General features: G+C 40.4%; 1 protein-coding gene across 2 annotated transcripts in view; it reads right to left on the bottom strand.

Annotated features, from left to right (window-relative positions):
- GRIN3A (glutamate ionotropic receptor NMDA type subunit 3A) overlaps positions 1–20,217 on the bottom strand; it is a 75,921-nt gene that overhangs the window by 7,741 nt on the left and 47,963 nt on the right. Inside the window, exons 4-6 of one of the 2 annotated variants that reach the window (XM_061455092.1) lie at positions 11,557–11,660; positions 9,962–10,077; positions 7,524–7,675 (exon numbers count right to left, since the gene is read on the bottom strand). In XM_061455092.1, the coding sequence (XP_061311076.1) occupies positions 7,524–7,675; positions 9,962–10,077; positions 11,557–11,660 (372 nt within the window). Of the gene's footprint in view, positions 1–7,523; positions 7,676–9,961; positions 10,078–11,514; positions 11,661–20,217 lie in introns of both variants that reach the window. The other variant, XM_061455091.1, reaches the window with a different exon arrangement.

Genomic DNA, 20,217 nt, shown 5'->3' with positions numbered 1-20,217 from the left:
AAATTTTGCAGAACCTTTGTGAAGAAGGAATTATTCTCAGCTTTATTAGAGATAAATGGATATGAAGAGCAGATATCTAACCTCATTTGGGCATCTCAGTAGGTCTGCAAAATCCTACTGATGTTGATACTTGTATTTAGGTAACTAAGCACTATTAAAACCTGTCCCTCTCTATAGAATGGGGCATTTCTTGTAGCTGCAGAGATGCTGTTATTTATTTATCCTTTGTTCTATGGATGTCTATGCTTTCAAGAAGCAGCAGCACTGAAGTAGAATGTATTTAATCTCTTCAGGGAGATTATCCTTAATGAGGACCAGTGACCATGGCTTTAGAGCTTCAATTGCCAAATTTTGAAATGCTGTAAATCATTGTCTTGCATCAGCCATAATTAGCAAGAATTAGTACAAGGCAGATTTATAAGAAATTTGTCAGAGTACCAGGAAAAAAAAAGAATATTTCCAAGGCTGTACATTGTCATGTGCCTCTTGTGTGCAGATTTACTTTCTAAATTAAAGTATGAGAATACATCACAGGGTTTGGTGTGGTCAATTGTAAACTGGCTTTGGGGGTTGGAGTAGAGGATCTCCAGAGGTTTTTTCCAGCCCTAACAATTCTGTGATTCTGTGATCCTATCTCATTCTCAAATTAGCAAGACAAGTTCCTTTCTCCCCTTCTTGTGAGGACTTCTGCACTTATCTGGAAAAATACTCCCTTCTGTAATACATCTTTTCCTTTCAAGTTATCTATTTTCTGAGCCCTAGTAGTGAGAAGAAATATACATATAATCTGAATTAGATACTGAGAAGATGTTTCCGTCTGTGATATCACAGGCTGGTGAACTGGGAAAAACAGCTTTGCCTCATCAGGTAGTGAACTTTGGTGTTGTTTTTTTTTCAGTTTCCACAGGTGAATCTAAATCTGCTGCTCATTTCCAGGAGACTGAAAACATGCCTCCTCTGACTCTGTTTTCAGACTCAATACTCATATAGTCCTTTCCTCAGGACCATTGTGGAAAGTATTTTTTACCCAAGGGCAAGTCCAGATGCCACTGCCTCTTCACTCAATATCTGTCATTTTGTAATACTCTTCTTCATAATGTTCCCAGTCCTGACAGTGAGCAAGGGCCAGCTTTCCTCCTCAGGCAGCCTATGTGCAGACTGAGCAAATTGTCATGGCAGCAGAATCTTTTATCCTGTTCTTCATGTTTGTTTTTCACACACTCGTAACAAGGCACCGTGAAATGTGACTGATGGGCAGGTTTGATTTATGAGCACAGGGCAGTTTGTTCCCTTTGTGGAGGGGTCTACATGGCCTTCCCTTGACACCTACAGCACATCAGAGACAAATGTATATACCAGAGCTTCAAGGTAATGGCTAGAAAACTGGTTGTCAGGTAATGGGTATAACAAAAAAGGAAACTTAACTCTTGATCCTTAAAGAGAGTAGGCAGAACTCAGAGCAGAAAAGCACAATTTTCTGGATAACAACTGATAAAACAGTGGCAATGATATCGGGAAATAAAGGGTTAACATTGTGCCTGCTTGCTTAAGCAGTCGCTGTGCTTGGTGCAGCAGAACAGTAGGAGTCAAAGTTGCTAGAATGGTGAAGCAGAACTGCAGGAGTTACAGCTGCTAGGCAGAATTGTAGTAGATAAGATTCATAGCTTAATATTTAAAACATTCTTGTTCAATAGTATCTTTAGAAAAAAAAAGGAACAAAAGATAGCCAGAGTAACAAAATTTGCAAACTTGGTAAGTTTCTGCTTTAAGATACATAAAACTGGCTGGTACCGAACCTGAGGTTTGGACAGGAGCCGAAACCCTATTGAGTCTACGTGAAAACGAGAGGCTACTCGCGGTGATGAAGAGGAACTGCAGGCCTTTATCCTCACGACCCCCTAACGATCACCACCAGGAGGCACTGTGCAGGCGCACCAATGGGATGAATGCCTGAAAATTAATTATAATACTAGATGGGAATAGGTTTTGCATATGTATTAGGCGTGAAGCAATCTCATGTTTAGGTAATCATTATATGTAATAAAAATGAACTGAGTGGCAAAGGGGAGTGCACATGCTTTTGGAGGAGCACCCCCCATGCGCCTCAGCGCTGAATAAAGCATATCTACTTTACAACTCTAACGAGTTGTGGAGTCAATCCGCATATCAGCAAGATGAATGAGGCACTGTCTAGTTCTGCATCCCAGGTGATGCCAAGGCCAAAACTGTTATGTCACAAGGTCAGTTTTGAACGAGCTCATTCAAAGACTCTAAGAGCAGAAACATCAGTGGATCACACCACTGATGAGAGAGGAAGAGAGGATGAAAGGACTTCATCTTTGCTGTGTGCCTGGTCTTGATCAGATAGAAGCACATTGTCAGTGACTGATCCCCACCCCCAGCAGTATGGACCCCTCCCTCAGGCACCGTCTGGAGGTGCATGGCACTGTGCCTTCCCCAGTGTCACCACCCATGGGAAGTAGTGGGTCTGCAGTAACAGGGTCATACTGTGTGTGTGTTTATGTAAGTTATCAGAAATGTCAGGTTAGATACTGTTTGTGTAAAGTATCAGTAAGTTATTGATATTAATAGCTGGGGTATTGTCATGTAACAATATGTTTTTTATTCCATGTATTGGTTGTTATCTGACTGAACTGACAGTCTGTGTACAAATCAATCTCCAAGTTCTAGAGCTTCAGTTCTTCTGTGACACTTGCAAATGAAGAATATAAAAGCCTTTCAAGTGAAATAGAAGATACAGCTTACACAGTAACATTGTAAAAAATGTAGCTTAAAAGCTATGAAAGTCTGTACACAGCTTTCCTCAAAGCCTGACTACTCCCTGGCCCAGAAGGGGCTCTTCTCTTTCACTCTGTCTTGAAAAACCATGATGTGCCAGCTCACCTCCTGAACACTTTGCCCTGATCATTACTGCCTGGTCTGAATACTCAAAACCACTGCTAATTGACAGGCAATTTGCCTGGCCATGCCATCCACCCTGCCTGCTTTCATAGCTGCTTTGTGCCAAAGCTGTTCTGCTACCATGAGCAGAAAGTTGCAAAGCTGCCAATTAACTGTATTTTGGTTCCCAAAAATGTCACAGAAAGAAAGAATTAGATGTCTCTCCTGAGCTAGGGGGGAGCTAACGAGCTGGAGAGGAAAGCCCTAGGAGCCTGGCCACTGCTAGTGGCATTAATGAGAACAACAGAAGGGCAGAGGAAGGTCTAAGTGTGTTGTGTGCAAATTGAAAATGAATGACACTGATTATGTCCAAATGTAATACGTGTAGATCTAACTCTGCCACCTCCACTAGCCTCATGCATTATACTCTGGCCTAAGTAGGGACTTAGTAAATTTACAGAAAAGAAATTCCTTAGAGACTAGAATATGATAATTTTGAATCGAGAGTACTCGAGTGATATTGCTAGGGACCAGCAACCAGCATGAAGAGCCACTGTGACCAATAATTAGTTCTGGTGGAGAGGATAAAATGCAATCCACTGAAGCAATTCGTTCCAAGTTTGAGTTCTCTGTGTCATCCATGAATGGGTGCTGGCAGAAGTAATATACCTTGCGCAAGTGGTTTTGCTGGAGAGGTTCATACGAACAGTGGAGATAAGCCCTACTGACCTCTGCACTTTCAAACTCATCTTTATTTGGTTTCTCAGCTTGAGGAGTCGCTGCAAATTTTCCAGCCCCATTATGAATCATGCCTTTCTAAGTCAACTCTGTTTTCAAATGCAATTTAGAATGAGCAGATAGAAGTGGAAAGAGCTAGCAGTGAGTTCTACCACAGGCAATATAACTGTCTAGTGTAAGATTAGAAAAAGTGATGGGTAAGAAGATGAATCTCAAAACAAATCCAAAGAAAAATCAACCTTGGTGGGCAGGAGTGGCAGGTGGATAAGAATCAGGTACAGTCTAAAGAAATAATGACAAAAAGGGAAGATGGCTATTTCAGCCATTTAAAGGCTATACTGATCAATATTTCACCTAGGTATATTCCCATTTTGGGGTCAGTATTCTTGGTCAACAGGTGCAGTGTGTCACAGACCAGATTTATTGAAAAGACAGACAGTAGAAAAATAGAAAGCCTTAGCCTAGCTATCAAAAGGCTGTCTCTGGCTCTTAGTTTGGTATATAATACATGTGAATGAGTACCCACATAGAAGCTGAGACTTTTTTTGAAAATGAATTACCTGCTTCTGTGTCAAACCTCATCCACACTTCAGTGAATCTGTTAAATGTTACTGTGACTGACTGCAGAGTTAAGTAACACAGATTTCTGGTTGCACAGGAGTAAAGGATACAAACTGACAAAGATAACACCACAAATAACTCCTATGCATCTTGACGCAATGACAGGGAAGCTATGCTTTAGAAAGGGTCTGCTGCTTGGCCCTGTTTAGTTTAGTAGATTTGTCCCACCTATGAAACTGAAGTCTAAAATGTGCAAGTTTTTGGCTAAGAAGAGTGGATGAAAAGGAGGGGACACTCATGGAAGAGGTCATAGAAGGATTCAGAAAAATGAAGGTCTGGACTTAGCAGAGCTTGCCCCACAATGGCACAGACTTACAAGTGGTCTTCTGTTTCTCCTTACTCTGATTACATACAGCCTTTGAGTGTATGAGGATTTTTTCAAAGACAAAGTATTTGAGTGACTTTTTAGAGTCAGGTCAGTCATCTGAACCAGCTTGTTGGATCTTGGCCGCTGGAGAAAAACTCAGTTATGCATGTTTGGGTTAGCACAATGGAAAATCAAATAAGGACTACAGTCAGATACCCAGCCCCAGAACAGCTACACCTGCCTTTCATATTGACGTTGCAACTCAAAAGACTGAATTACTTTGAAGCACAGCATCTTAAAATGTCCCTTAAAACCCCATGCTTAAAACCTGTTCAACAGTAAGAAAAATGGAATTGCATGGGACTATTCATGTGACAAAATCAGTGCTTTCTTTTAGGACTGCAGCAGCTTTTTTCCCCATCTCCTCTGCCTTTGTTGGCAAGCCTTAGGGAAGGTTTGAGCACATAAACCATGTTTTTTTTTATGCCATGAGCACAGGGAAGTTTAAGGCTTATCTGGAAACTAGTGACTCTCAATATTGCTACCCTGAACATAAAGGAATTAATGAAAATCACAAAATCACAGAATGGTTTAGGTTGGAAGAGACCTTAAAGACCATCTATTTCCAACCCCCCTGACACAGGGAGGGACACCTTCCACTAGACCAGGTTGCTCAAAACCCCGTCCAACCTGGGCTTGAACACTGCCAGCGATGGGGCAGCCTCAGCTTCTCTGGGCAACCTGTGCCAGGGTCTCATCACCCTCACAGTGATGAGTTTCTTCCTAATATCTAATCTAAATCTACCCTCTGTCAGCTTAAAGCCATTCCCCATTGTGCTGTCATTATCTGCCCTTGTAAAAAGTCCCTCTCCAGATTTCTTGTAGGCCCCTTAAGGTATTAGAAGGCTGCTATAGAAATGCAGGAAAATTGTATCATCTTCCCTCATATTTTTAAATGGAAAAGGGCTTTCAGAAAAATAACTGTAAAACTGATGTGCTGCCTATGAGATTTTCTTTTTCTGTCCAGTTTGAATTCAGTGTTTGTTCTATCTTTGTTTATTTTGCTTTTCTTCACAAAAGACAAATCCAGCTGGTTTTATAATACGCCTTCTGTAGTTTGGTTAGCCAGGTCTTATTTCCTCTACTAGGAAAGTTGTGGCAGAAAAAAGTTCCTGTTTCTAGAGACAGTCTTGAGATCCTAAGGCTTAGAATAGTGGTCATCAAACTTTTTTTGATAATACACCTCTATTAGTAATTTTTTGAGCATGCACCCCCCCATATATGTATATTTATTCATAATTTATATATAGCTGCATTATTGAATTTCTAATATTTTCTTCCTGCAAGGCAACGCATTGTCTCGTGGGCTTAAAGAAGCAAATATATATTCTGGGGGAAAAACAGTACTAAATAAAACTTTTTTTTTTTTTACTGGAAAATGTTTAGAATTGATTCCGTGTCTTAGCTATTTCTCTAGGAATACAGAGAATACAGCCCTGGATACAGCTACTGAAGTAGGATTCTCAGGATCAGAGGAAGCTCCTCACTCCATCACTGAGGAATTATCAAGAAGGTAAATTTGTCTCTGGTATAAAAATTTCACATTTTAAGACAATTGTGGTAATTAATACCATTGCTATCTGGTAATTTTACTGAGGTTTAATTCAAAAGGTTGTATTAAAATGTAGAGTAACAAGAGGTCATTGAATGAAGTGCTTGTCAGGAACACGTATGTCAGCTACATTAAACAGAAAATTCCCCAAATGCATGTCTTGTTAGATGATAATACAATCTTCAGATGAGATAATCAGAAATAACAGTGAATGCACACTTTTTTTAAAATGTGCTTCCTTCTGCTGAATTAATCACAGAATATTAAAAATTGCAAGTTGAATAAAAATCAACTGAATTTTTTTCTATGAATGTCTGATGTTAAAATACGTTTAATATTGACACAATCTTAATGAGAATGTAAAAAATGTAGTGAGATGCAGAAATATCCCAACGATCTATGTATTAAAAAAGTCAAATGCAGATTTTGTCTATTCTCTAAAATATGCTAGTTTTCTAGTGATTTAGTCCACAGTCAGAGGTTTGCAGTCAAGATGCTCAGGTGACTACTGAAAAGTGGCAGTCAAAGCCTTAGCAAATGGGCTTCTCTTTAGGGGAGCATGGCCATGCTACCACTTTATCAGGGAACATGCAGGATTGGTTTGGTATTTGGCTGAATGCTCTGAGGAGATACCATATTTCTAGCTACATGTTTTGTACCAGTCAGAATACATAAGCAATGTCTTTTGGAAGACCTTGAGGTAAACGAGTATCCTCTGATTTGATACCAGGATGTAAATCCATGGAGATTTAATTCCATTTCTGGCAGATCTACTTAGATGTGAGTCTTTTCTGTTGTTGGCATGATATCTTACTGGACTGTTTCTAGGTTGGTCCTATTTTTGGTACACGTAACTGCCACCCATGTTAGGAAGTGATTAGGGTTATATCAGAAATTTGGGATGTACTAAATTCGAACTCCCTCTGCTTCTTTTGCTCCTGCTTTTGGTACTCTGTTAGCTATTTTAGCTATTGCTCCTGTGTGAGATGGTACAGAATCACTGAGAGATCCTGTAGATCATGACAATTGAGTGGAATCAGATATATCTGTTAAGCAGTGTGCCAGATGAGTTCTGTTAATAATTTTTACATGCCCTATTTGTCTCCAGAGGGACTCTCTCATGCATGCGCTTTGTGCCTAAGTTAGCAGCACAGTCTTGCTGATATTTTTCTTGTACTCTGATCTGAATGCTGCTGGGCATAGCATCTATTGCTTTTGAAGCCTAATGCTTCAGCTGCATCCCATCTCTGTTGCATGTGTACGTCTACTGCACATTGTAAATGAGGGGAAATAAACATCAACTTGAACAAATCCTTATTTATGTGACCCAAATTCATTACTTACCTCCGTGACAGCAAAGCTTCTTTTCCCACATGGAACAACCTTGTACCATTTGTCATGCAGAACATCCATGAAACCATGGGACTTGTACTGACTTATCAGGTCAGAGATGTTTGAGGTGAGTGGAGAATTGGGGGGAAGACCAATACCATATCCTAGAAGGAAAAGCAACACAATCATTTCTCTTTTACTTGTCTGCTATTTGCTAAAGTATGTTCATTTCAGTTGTCAACTACCAGTGTGGCAGAACAAGCTGGCATCCTGTTTCAGCAAGCCAGTTAAAACCTGGATGCTGGCTCACCGTGGACTGAGAATGATGAGATAAGACTTTTTGCTGTGTAAAATAAACTAACCTAATACAAACAAGACATACGCATTCAAAACTATTAGGACTAAACAGGTAGCATGTAAATTTGGAGGCTCAAAAACTTAAGATGGAGTTACAGACAGATGAATAAATCTGTGTTATCTCTAGAAACACCGTCTTTTGCATGCCCTTGCCATGGGTTCTTCTTTTTTGTCTTGATTAAACAATGCAAAAGGGTCTTAATGCTAAGTAAACCACTCTGTGATCCCTTTACATTGTTAAAGCAGTGGATGTGACTGTGGTGTCAACTGTAACATTTTCTTTTCTTCCTATGTATTTTCTGATGACAAGCTTTGTGCATGTAAATGTATATGGCAGTAGTCTGTATCGCTGTTACACAGTAATTTAAGGCCCAAGGAATATCCTTTCCATTTGTGCAGCTCTGTTCTGGCAGTGACATGGACCTTCATATAGTAATAAATACAGTTTTTAGCCACTGAGTTGTCTCTTATCACATTAAAGTGCTGGTAAAGGACTTAGTGTAAATGAAACTGGATTTAGTAACTCTATGGTCCTGAAATTTGCAGAATGTGGGTTTTGACTTTAGAAAAACAAATACAGTTCATGCCTACAAGACATGCAGTTGCATACAGAGATATCCTGCCAACTGCCTGTAAAGAGCCCTTTCTAGTCCACTGTGGATTTTTTTCAATTCAGAATTCAGAATTTTGGACTGTCTCTTTAAAAAAAAAACCCAAACAAATAAACCCCCCACAAATCAAAAAGCAAAACAACACAGGAAGAAAATTAACACCTCCCCCCAAAATGTACATGAATGGTAAACTTGCCATCACAGTGGTTTGCTTTTCAGTGATGCAGAATGATGTGGTGATACGTGTACCTGCAATGCAAGTCTCCCTTGCTGCTTATTTGTGTGCATCGTGCCTGTATTTCCACCTGAATATAGTTGCTGACATTGAAGGAATGGCTTCAGAGAAGGCATAGCTAGGGCTCATGAATACTGTATTTGCAGCATACTTCTTTTGTAATTGGGTGATATACAGTCTAGTTATGTAAAAACATGTAGTTTGGGGATTATTTGTATTTTTCTGCATTGAAATCTGCTTTACTTGTTTCAAAGTTGTGGAAGCTGATGGCTTACTTCAGTAGAGTTGACCTTTCTGAAATGGATGATTTACCAGGTTTCACACACATAATGAAACATGTAGCTGAGCACATAGAAATCCTTCTGCAGCCTGAACAGCTCTTTGTGCATCTATCTTCCCCAATAACAAAAAGAACAGAAGGAAATGGATTGCTTTCAGGTCCCTGGTGTGAATTCAGATGGGAGACACTGATGAGGTATAGCAAAAAAGAAGCGTTCTACAAAATGCCTACTGCTGGTGACTTGTAGCTGAAATGATTAAAATGCTCTGCTTCCTCTGGCCTTCATTTAGCATATTGCCTTCCTCAATCAGGTTTGAACATCTCTGAAAGAGTTGTTTTAATGTGCAATAGGAGCACATTGCCCTTGGAGGGGAGGAAAGAGGGCGTTTCAATCATTTTCATTAGCCATCTAGCACAAAAGTGATGCCTAAAGTCTCACAGCTACCAATGCTCACTCGAGCTGGAAGCAGCTTCAGATAAGCCTCCAGGCTGCCTTCTGACCTGTCCTTCGTTAATACACCAGGGCTGCAGCAGGCTACATAGCCAGGTAGGCTCCCTTCTTTAGCTTCATTAGCTACAGATTCAGCAGGATTTTTAAGCTGACCTTTAAAATGGGAACAGTATTTTTCTGCTTCAAATGAGAACAAAGCTGTAGAACAGCATTTTGAACATATTTCATTGAGTTTTGAATGTGTATTTAAAGTGAGCCTACTTGTTTAGAGATGGACTGTCTAAGCACTTTAAGTAATTGCTATATAGAGCACAGCAACAGATGGTAAAAGTGATCTGAAGGCTCAAAAACCTCAAGAAAAGGGTGAAATCTTTCGGCTTAATCCCTGAAAATTTTACCATAAACTTCCAGGGGTCCACAATTTTACCTGCATAGTTTCATTGAGAATACCAAATCACAATAAAGGAAATGCAACACATGAGAAATAGAGCAGTGCATTATAAAACTCATTATTACCTTCAATGGCAAACGGTTTCCCCACAGTTAGAAGCTTGCAGTCAGCATCTATTGATACTTCATAATCTAAAAGTGCTTTATCCATGATGAAGGCATCGAGTTTCTCTGGATCATGCCTGTATTCAACATCAAAGTCAGAAACAGAATCACTTCACAGTCTGAGACTCAGTGATAGTTGCTGAACATTTCTCTATGTAGTTCTCTGAAAGATTACTGAATGAATACAGAGACCAGGGACTGCTATTTGCACTCCTGCATTTAAAATGCAGAACTGATTTGTATTTTGAAGAACAAAAATGTGCATGAAATACAAACTCTGTGTGAACTAGGCATGGGAATTATTTTGCTCCCATGGAATACTATTGATCTGAAAGGTGGCAAATACTACATTATGTCAGACTTTTGACTCAATTGAAAGGTAGCATAAAGTTTTATTGGAAAAGATAAAAAAATTGCTAAAATACTAGTGCTGCCTTGGTTTCTTTGCAATGTTAAAGTTATAATCATTAAGCAAAAATGCAGGAGAATAACTCATTCAAAGGTGTTTCTCCTCTTTTCCCCTTGAATATGAGGTAGATTAATTCCCTTCACCTAGATCAGCTTTTCTCTATGTTCATGAACACAGAGGACTGAATTTTAATAACACAATCATTTATGAATAGCATGCTTGCATAAAACGATGATATAAAAGAATAGTTGCAGTGCCTATTTTCATCAATCCAGGGACTGAACTCTCCACTCTTTTCACCTCACAGGTCTGGGTGTTCTCCTGATACGAAGTTACTTTACTTCATTGATTTTGATGGACAGATTCCAGTTTAAGTCAGAGAAACTTCCATGTATCTTAATTATCATGAAGAAGGGTCTGGGAAAAATACGTAAACAGGAAACAACTTCTGGTGGAAAATTCTCAAGCCATCTGTTATGCAACTTCTATGTGTAAAATGAATGAATTATTTCAGGCTTATTATCACCCCTCCTGTTTCCTGGCAGAGTAAATCAGTTGTGTGACCCCAGGTTGTTAGGCACAAATGTCTCTGAAACACAACAATACCATGAGTCCCTAAGGCAAGAAGACTTGGTGTTTATTGCTTTTAAATCAGTCTAATATTTCTTTTAGTCATTTTAATGATACATGTTTTAAGGTTTCTCTCCAAGAATCGTCTCTCCTCCCAGCATGCTGAAGATGCTGGGGAACCTCATTTGCAGCTTTTGCTTGGACTGTGAGGTTTTTTCCCTGAATGTTTCTGCCTGTTGAAGGGCTCCAAAGCACAGAAACATGCCAGGATTTATACATTGCCCATGCTCGATCACACCCTAGCAGTTAGTGTGAAGCACTTCTCCCCTGGGAACACTCCAGCTGGTGCTACGCTAGCTTGCTTTCCAAGTATCACTCCCTCCAGGTAATTACATGCTTTCCTCTTCATCTGCCACACTCCCCTCAATGACTGTTTTGTGGGGTAAGTGATACTGAAAGTGGGAAACCCATCACCATCTCACTTCCATGCATTCTGGTCAAGGGACCAGGTTTGCTGTTGCATGCAGAGGCTCACTTTAGATATGCCACTCCATCTGGGGTTGCAGGGACATTGTACCGTCTCATGTACTCGTGCATCTCTGGGAAGCTTTGCCTCACATAGTCTTCTGCGCTGCTTTCTCGCACGGTTCCAAACCGAAACCCTTGGGATGGGTGGTGGAGCTGAGGAGATGAAATTACAGATTAGCAGAGTCATTTGCCTCCTTCACATCTGGTATTTTGGTCTGCTATGTGAACAGTTTGTCAGAAATTCTCAGCCTTCACAGACCTGCCTCTGATGTTTTCCTGCCATCAGTTTTCCTGATTACAGAGAAAATTTGAAAATACTTACCAGGTGGCTGATTAACCTGTTTGTGTAATATCAAGATTTTCTTTAAATGTAAAAAACATTTCCCTTGAGGCACCCTGAATCCAGGTTTCTAGTTGGCTTGTGTTTAAATAAATCAGTGTTTGGGGAAGTGTTATGAGAAGCCTCTATGCTACCTAGTATCCACTTTCTGGTGCTAAGAATAATCAGTGAACGACCCTCAGTCTGGATTTGCTTTAGCAGGATGTCTTTTATTGATTCCTTAAGAATGAGATTTAAGAATCTTCTGCAGAAAGGATACCACAACCATTTCCCTTCTAGAAGCCTAGACATCCTACCACAGACTGCTGCTGTCTTTGCTGCCATTCTTCACAGAGAATCTCAAGACTGAAGTGTTGTGGATGTCAAAATGTCTCCACTGGGAGCAAGAAGCTCCCCTTAGTACCTCTCACCAGAGCCAAAGCTGTAAGCTTGATTACTGGGCTGTACACACACAGAGAAGTTTTGCACTTCTGTGTCCTTTCCTTCTCACAACTGGCTCCACCTGCTGTATTAAACCCCCAAGTAGTTTGGACCTTCACAAAAGTTCCAAAAGTTTCTGAAGAACCCTGCTTGTCTTTGGAATGTTTAGTGACTCATGGGGAAATTCTCACATTGCAGTGGAGGTGTCAGGCAGCGTCCTCTACTATGCCAAGCACTTGGCTAAGATGGCCGAGTGTTGCCAAGATCATACTAATTGGAAAGCCTCCAGCAATGTACCAGCCTCTAAAATGTGGAACTTTCAGAGCACAGAAAGCCAAATAAAACTAAGGCTGAAGTAGTCATGCTCTATTTGCTTCCCAGGAAGCTCACGGTCTTCACAGCAGCTTGCAAAGATGATTTCACCATGGCCATGCTCTGCTTTGCAAAGACCACACAAAGAGGTGTTCTTCTGGTCCATCTGGCTCTCTGCATCATTATCTATAGAAAACAGTGTAGGGCAACACAAAGCTGCACAAAAGACATTTCCCACTGTTCTCTTCAATGACGCCATGGATGAAAAAGTGTATTTAAGAATAACAAAGGTTGGATGTAAATGCAGAGTCATCTGGTTCAGTCTGAAAAGGAACAGAAAAAGATCTTTTGGATGGTATTTCAGTGTCTTGGAAGATATTAATATACTGCCTTTCTGCTAATTTTCATCTGTAAAGGGGGCAGGTACTTTCCACATCGTGCTCTGCTGATCAGGTCCCAGTGTTGCAACCCAGGAACAAGACTGTTGGCACAGAGGAAGTCCTGCTATGTTTTCAGAGGTGTTCTTGACTTGACCACAGAACAAGCAATGCACAGTGTACCTCCATCTGGAGCTGGCCATAGTGATGTGCCAGAAGGACTGTGGGCGCAAAGGGAAATGTTCCTGCCTGCAAGTGTGGAAGCAACATTCAAGTGCCAGAAGACATAAATAGCAGAGAGCTGTGCTGTGACAATACATCATGGAGACTTCCAGCACAATGCTGTCAACCCAAATCTAGGTCTGCCCTAGAGACATTGAAGATAACCTGCTTGAAGAGTAAGTTTAGAGTGGGTTCCATACACTCAATGCCCCAAGAAACTTATGGTCACCACAGTCAGCATTATTTTTTTGGTTTTATTTCTTGGCAGTTTCAGTGAAGAAACTGAAAACCCAGAGTCTCAGAAGTGAACCATAGTGCCACCTTCCAAGCCAACTTAGGTGTTGGTTGTGATATTTGTGGCCCACCTAATGATGTCAAGTGCAGCTGGTGATCCTGACTTCACTGGAAAGTATCCCTCAATCAGAATGTCACCAGTGTCTACATCTAGATAAATATTTAAGCCTCTGTGAGAAAGACTAGAACAAAAGGGAGAGTGAACTGCACCTTCATGCAATTTTCTGTTCCAAATGCTTTATTGAGGACTGTCCATGCTTTGCTTTGTGTTGGGCACTTTGTCAAATTTCACCTCAAAAGGTGACAATATTGGAACATGTATTAGATTAAAATTCCATCTGGCTTAATATCCTGTTGCAAGCAACACCATATGTCTGGTGGGAAGTTTTGGAAAGTCTATGTAAAGAAGTTATGTAGTGATCCCTTGCATCTTATGCTCTACTTGCTTCTGGTAATCTATGCTTTCTTAAGCATAATTATTTGTTTGCAACTCTGTATTTAATGACCCTTGACTCCTTTTACGAAGGATAAATCTTAATAGTGTTTTAATCCTCTATGCCTTTTGGGACTTCCAGTTTTTTTGTCACTGCTGCCTATCCACATGTGGAAAAGGTTTGCTTGCAGCTTCATGAATAGTGGATTAACAATGCAAAATGATGCCAAAAGGAAATAATGGACTACCTCCACTGTCTTTGCTGCTAATCTACTAAGACTGCTAAGTGTCACAGAAGATAAAAATCTCATGACAGAAACAAGGCTCATCAGTTGTCACTGCCCCTTTCTTTTTGTAGCCCTCTCCTGGGAAGAGTCTATGAAAAGATGGAAACCAAAAATATCTCTGCCCCGCCATTATAGGTAAATGTCATAGTCTTCCTGTGAGTCTTGCCTTATTAGTTATCTCTTTTTTTATCTTTTCTGTTTCTCATTTTCTGTTTCATGTTTCTTGCATTTTAAGTGTCCTATATTGAAAGAGTCAGTCTTTCAGTTCTCTTTAAACTACTACAAAATCCTAATATTTAGGGCTTCAGAGAAATCCTGAACTCTGAAAAATTAGCTTTTGAAGAGTCACAATTTTAAGAATCAAGATTTTTTTTTTTTTTAATTAACCGGTGATTTGTGGGAGACAGTTACATTCTTATCAGAAACAGCAAATATGAAAGCTATCTTACTGAGAAGGAATAGTTCTCAAAATTTACTGGTATGTGGATAGTACAGTTCAGTGTATAGTCCTGTGTTTTTTCATTCAAAGTTCAGTCAGTGTGAAGGTGAATAACCATCACAAAGCTGGTGATGGATGGACAGTCGGACCGTTTGTACTTTTTGCATCCATAGAGAAGCCAGAGATTTGCTAGTGATTCAAGTATAATTAAAAATAAATGAATGCAATAGCTGCAGATCCATCCCCAGACATGAGTTTTTTTGGCACTCAGCTTAGGTAACCTTAGAAGGTCCCTCCAAAATCAGACATCTACAGCTGTAACAAACCAAAACAGCATTTGTTTTGACCTAGAGAGCCTTTCAGGAAAAACTGAAGTCTCGGCTTGTCAGTTCCTTGAACCAGATGTAAAGAAAGTTATGGGTACAGATGATACATCCCTCTTCAACTGCCAGACCTCCCTTTTGAAGACCTGGGAGCAAAGGAAATCACTTGTTTTTAAAAAGGGTCACTGCTGTAGAAGGTAACTGCTCCTCAGCCAGTAGTACAGGCTCGGTACTTCCAAGCAGCCTCTCCATGCGCTGCACGGGAGCTAAGCATTGCTGCCATGCGTGGGACTTGTTAGTGTTTACTGACTAACCAGCCCTTTGAATGTTAGTTAGAAAGGCCACCACAGTGAACTGCAGACTCAGCTGAGATGCTGAGTGGGAGAAACAGGGGAATGCCAATGGCATGGGCAATGTAACTGTGTACATGAATATACAAATGGAATAGTTAAAAAAACAGTGTTTTTTCAGGGATTAAAAAGCTATTTAGTGTTTCTAGTTAGTGGCTTTCCCCAGAAAGCTGAAGTTTCTGGCAGTTAACAAAATTTCTGCAGCTCAAATACCAGACATCACAGTTTTCGTATTAGTAAACTCAGTTTTATACCTTAAGCACTGGTGTATGCCATGAATGGTCATACTACTCAGGTGCATCCCAAATTTTTAGAACTATCTCCCCAGCCTACTGCAAGAAAGATACTGCCCAAGAAGTTGTGAGACACATAGTGACCTTCTTTTTGGATCTGGGTCAGTATGTGGGGCACACTCAAGAGATGGTCATGAGAGACCTCACAGCAAAGGGAGAGGATCTTGCTGCACAGGTCAGATAGTCGGAGAGAAGATGACCCATCTTCTGTGAAGAGAGAACTCTTGGGAGGGAGGACTAGGAAGTGCTGCTGGGAAGTTCAGAGTGAAGGTGCAGGGGAAAGGCTGAAAAGCTTTGGAAGTGAATATGCTTTTGGGAATTGGGGTACTAGTGCTGTCCCTGTGGCCTCTAAGGACAGTATCTACCGTGGGATGTATGTGCTGTGCTGGTACTTCCAGGAACAGTTCTCACTGTTGAAGAAAACATACTGTGGATAAGAAAACAAACAAAGGGTAATGTTTTCTTACACTAAGAAAACAAGGGGTAATGTGAACACCTCCAACTGCTGAGGAGGTGAAGTGGTTGTTGGGTCACTTGAGCAGGTCAGGTAGTGTAAGACAGGCAGGTCAAGTAGTTTTTATGAAACTCAAGAGCTCCACAGAACATCTAGCTGACAGTGCCAGAAAAAACCTTAGAGAGTTCTCGAGAGTCTTCTGTACCTTGTATAGCATTGTGCTACTAGACAAATGATGTTTATGCTGCTTACTGCCAAAAGCAGATACTGCAGCTACCAGTTTCCTTGGCTTGGCACTTCTAGATCTTCTTGGTTTCTGTCTTCTGTTGTTACCACATCTGCTGAGTAGGAAGTGGAAAACTTGTTTTATTTGGGAAGATATTGAGAAGAATTTGATATTTGCATACATCTATGGCTCGGGGTGCCAATTATGCATGAAAATACCAATGTGAGAAAACCACAGGAGCAAGAACAGGAAAATACAATCCTGAATGTCAAGATTTTGCATTACTTGGCACATTCCAGTTTACGTAAAACAGTGCCACTACATTCAGTGCCATCAGCTAGGCTGAGAATGCCTAGACTCAGACTTGAAAAGACTCAAACATAGAATTCTCCTATGCAAGTTGGGATGTAAAACCGAAAATTCATGAGATGCTTCCAGCAGTTAACGCTGACACACTCCAAAATCGGGCTGTTGAGTTTTGAGGTCTTTCTAGCAGGTTCTGGCTTCTGTACGACCTTTCAGTGTTGCAAAGCTGTAAGACTTGGCTCAAAGGCTCCCTCCTTGGTGCCCTGGTTGTCATATCTGCTGTCATTTTGGTCTGTATTACTCTTGGTTGTCATGTATTTTTGCAGTGTGTAAGAACCCTAGGTGGTCAGAATAAAGCTTCAGTGAAAAGATGGTCTTGGCTCCAAAAAAGCAACACAATATTGTCTTCTGATCCTGAGGAGTTTGAGCTTGCTGAGAGCTGTGAACAGACAACAAAAGTCTAAACAAAGAAAAACTGTTGGGAAGTGGCTGAAAATCTAAGTGACTGAAATCTAGGAAATGCTTTGCCAGTACTTGATCAATGGGGTGCACTAACTGTCTCACTGAATCTAATTCAGAACTATTCTGTGTATCTTGATAGCTGGCTGGAGGAAAAACTTCAAGAACTTGATTTCTAACTGGCATCTCAAATCATTAAAATGATTTCATCATTCATTCAGTCAGCCTCTCCTTTACTGAATTCAACACATAAATTATTCTTTGAGGGAAATGAGAAAAGGGCAACCCAGTACAGAATGGAGTGCATCCTGCAGTGACAGATGCAGAATCAGCATGGATTTGGCTTTTACCACCACCTACCATACTGCTTTTTAATTTTAACAGTGTATAGAAAGGTGGACTATGGCTGAAAACACCTTCCTAACTGTTACAACACAACAACTTCTGAGGAAAAATTGCATGAACAAGTTTCAGTAGCTTTGTCCCATGATAGCGCTAGTTACCTGGTGTAACACCAGGCGTGGTATTTAATGGATGTGTCATGTATGAGCAGAACTGCTGTTAGTGACTGCAAGATTTCTGCCAGGGAACTGGTGCAGAATCTTGAAAAACTGTTCAGTGTCAGTTGCTAATTGCTGGAGAAGGGTAGCATTAAGTGGTCAGCTCTTCTGGGAAGAACTGACATGATTTTGTAGATCTGCTATTCTGCAATGAGTCTTCTGTCTTTAGCATATGAAGTTCTTGCATTTTATCTTGCCTTATGTAACCAACGCATTTAACTGCTTGTCTAGCTGCTAATAGATTTCTCATGACCCACTAATAAAAGAAATGCAATTGTCAGTGCTAAGCAAAGTTTCAGGGGAAAAAGAACAAAGCAAACAAAATTTAAAACAAACCCAAACAATGTAGAACTCTGGCCATGGGCTTTTCTCTACTTATCTGCGAGAGTTTTTGAAAACTAACTGGTGAATATTTATGGGGTGCAGAGGGAAATGAAAGAAAAGAAAATTATTCACAGTGAAGCACATAATTTCAGATTCTAACAGCTGAAAATTCACAGCTGAACTTCTGGATGTGGAGGCTTTGTTCAGAAACTGTCCCATGTGCTCAGGCTTGAGAAGTGGAGATGTTCCCAGGGCCTCCAGGAGATGGTGTGTGCAGAATACATTTGAAAGGTCGCTTTCCCTTTTCTGCTGCAAAATGTGTCAGTGGAGCTGACTCTTGGCTTGCCAGAATAATGTCAGATTTTGTTAAAATCCTGTCTCTTTTAACCCAACCCATCTAGGTCGTTAGTTGGCATAAATCTTTACAGCTTCATTGAAGTCAATAAGCAGTTTCAATTCCAGAACAAATGCACAGTCCAGTTTATTCTCCCGCATTGCAATAATAGCATACGTGAAAAGAAACTGACATAGGTATCTGCTTAAACATCTGTATTGATGGCCCCTGTGTGAATACTAATTATTAACTAGAAGATCTGCTTTACTCCTCTCTATGCTGCAGAAGCTGTATAGCTAAGGGATGAGACTGGGGACTCCAGTCTGTGGTAGATAGTTTAATCTCTGAAGATTGCACTCCTGGGCAGTACGAAAAGCTGCATAAGAAGAGAACTCTGGTGAATATAAACTTAAAGGTGTGTTTATCCCTGTTTCATTACAGAGTTCTCTGAACAGAGGGATCTTTGAGTTGCAATTTATTCCAGGACAGCTGAGAACGGTAAGATAGTGTAAATTATTATGAGAGAAATGAACAGACTCAGGAAAAAAAAAAAAGGGCTGTAATTCCCAAAGGAAATAGATCAGTTTTCAGTAACTTCAGTCTGAAGTATACTTCAGCAGCATAATGCAGCCATAAAAATGCTCCAGACTGAGTCACTTCATTGACCATGTTCTTCTGCTTCCTTCCTGCAAAATAGTGTTAGTGTGGCTGTAAGGCAGGTGAAGTCCTTTTCAAATTAGAAGGAAAGGAGAGAGACCTGTTTGGCTGAATACATCCTCGAACTATCACAGTGACATGGGAGATTTCTGGTTAAATAAACCCTCTTGTCCTTCCATCCCAAGTCTCAGGTCTGCAGATAAAAAAGCAATCACAGATCTCTACAAGCAACTGAGGGCTGAAGGGGGAAACCTAATGTGACAGTAGCCTGAAATGTAGGTAGCTTTCTTGCTTTTAAAACAATAATCTTTCATATCCTTTCTCTTACAAACTCTGCTGTAGCAGTTGCTGGTTGATTAGGCCCACACTAATCCTCCCGCCCCCTGCTGGTATGGGAATTGACCCCAGGTACCAGGGCTGAACACCATCCTCTGTGGTGACACTGCCTAAACTTGTAAGGCAAGGATGGTGCTCAGTGGTTTCCAGGAAAGGAACAGGCAAAGGTTTCATGCTGCAAAATGGGTTATCAGTTACTAGGACAAAAGAAGATTCCACTTGCAGATTGTGGAACTGTCTACCAGGGCAGTATTTTTTTTATAACATAAATAACATATTTTTTAAAATATGTTATTTGTACTGGCTTTTGGATCAAAAGCGTCAAATGAAGGTAAATTAGAGGAGCCCTTTTTACTGACAGATCTAACACTGGGACTAAATGTTATTTTTTTCCTTCATGGAATCTGTTTGGAAGTGATTAGGAGGCATGTGTTAAGCATGAAGTGCAAAAGAAAAATGATGGACTCATTTGGATGCCTTGACCTCCTGCACAGTGAAATATGGTCAACGGTATTTGACTTTATCTGGTGTTCAGTCAAATCCTATTGTATTGAATGAAAACTACTGTTTGTTTTTGTTTTTGTTTTTTTTTTTCTGGAGGACTTAATTCCTTGACATCCCTGAAATCCAGGGAATAGGTGTAGTAGCTGACTGAGGACTTTTATCACTAGGAAGGTGAGCCAGGCTACTATCCAGGTCTCTGTTTATAGAACACAATGGCTGCGACTTTTGTGAACTATAATAAATATCCTCAACTCTGCTAAGTCAGCTGTATGATGCTGTACCTTGCATCTGCCAGGTGATAAGATCAGCCTCATGCATCTTCACTCTTCTCTGCATCTCTTTGCCAATTACTTCATTAACACCTCCTCATAGTTCTCTGCTTGCACTATTTCTTGCAAGGTTCTGAGCTCCATCTATGATGCAGTTGCTATTTCTAGTGGTGAGCTTGTTTTTCTTCTTT

The sequence above is a fragment of the Pezoporus flaviventris genome, unplaced genomic scaffold, assembly GCF_033815535.1.
Source record: "Pezoporus flaviventris isolate CSIRO_AGI_PZ_B2104156 unplaced genomic scaffold, CSIRO_AGI_Pfla_v1 ptg000018l, whole genome shotgun sequence".
Taxonomy (NCBI): Eukaryota; Metazoa; Chordata; class Aves; order Psittaciformes; family Psittacidae; genus Pezoporus; species Pezoporus flaviventris.
This window is presented reverse-complemented; position numbering and strand designations above follow the sequence as displayed.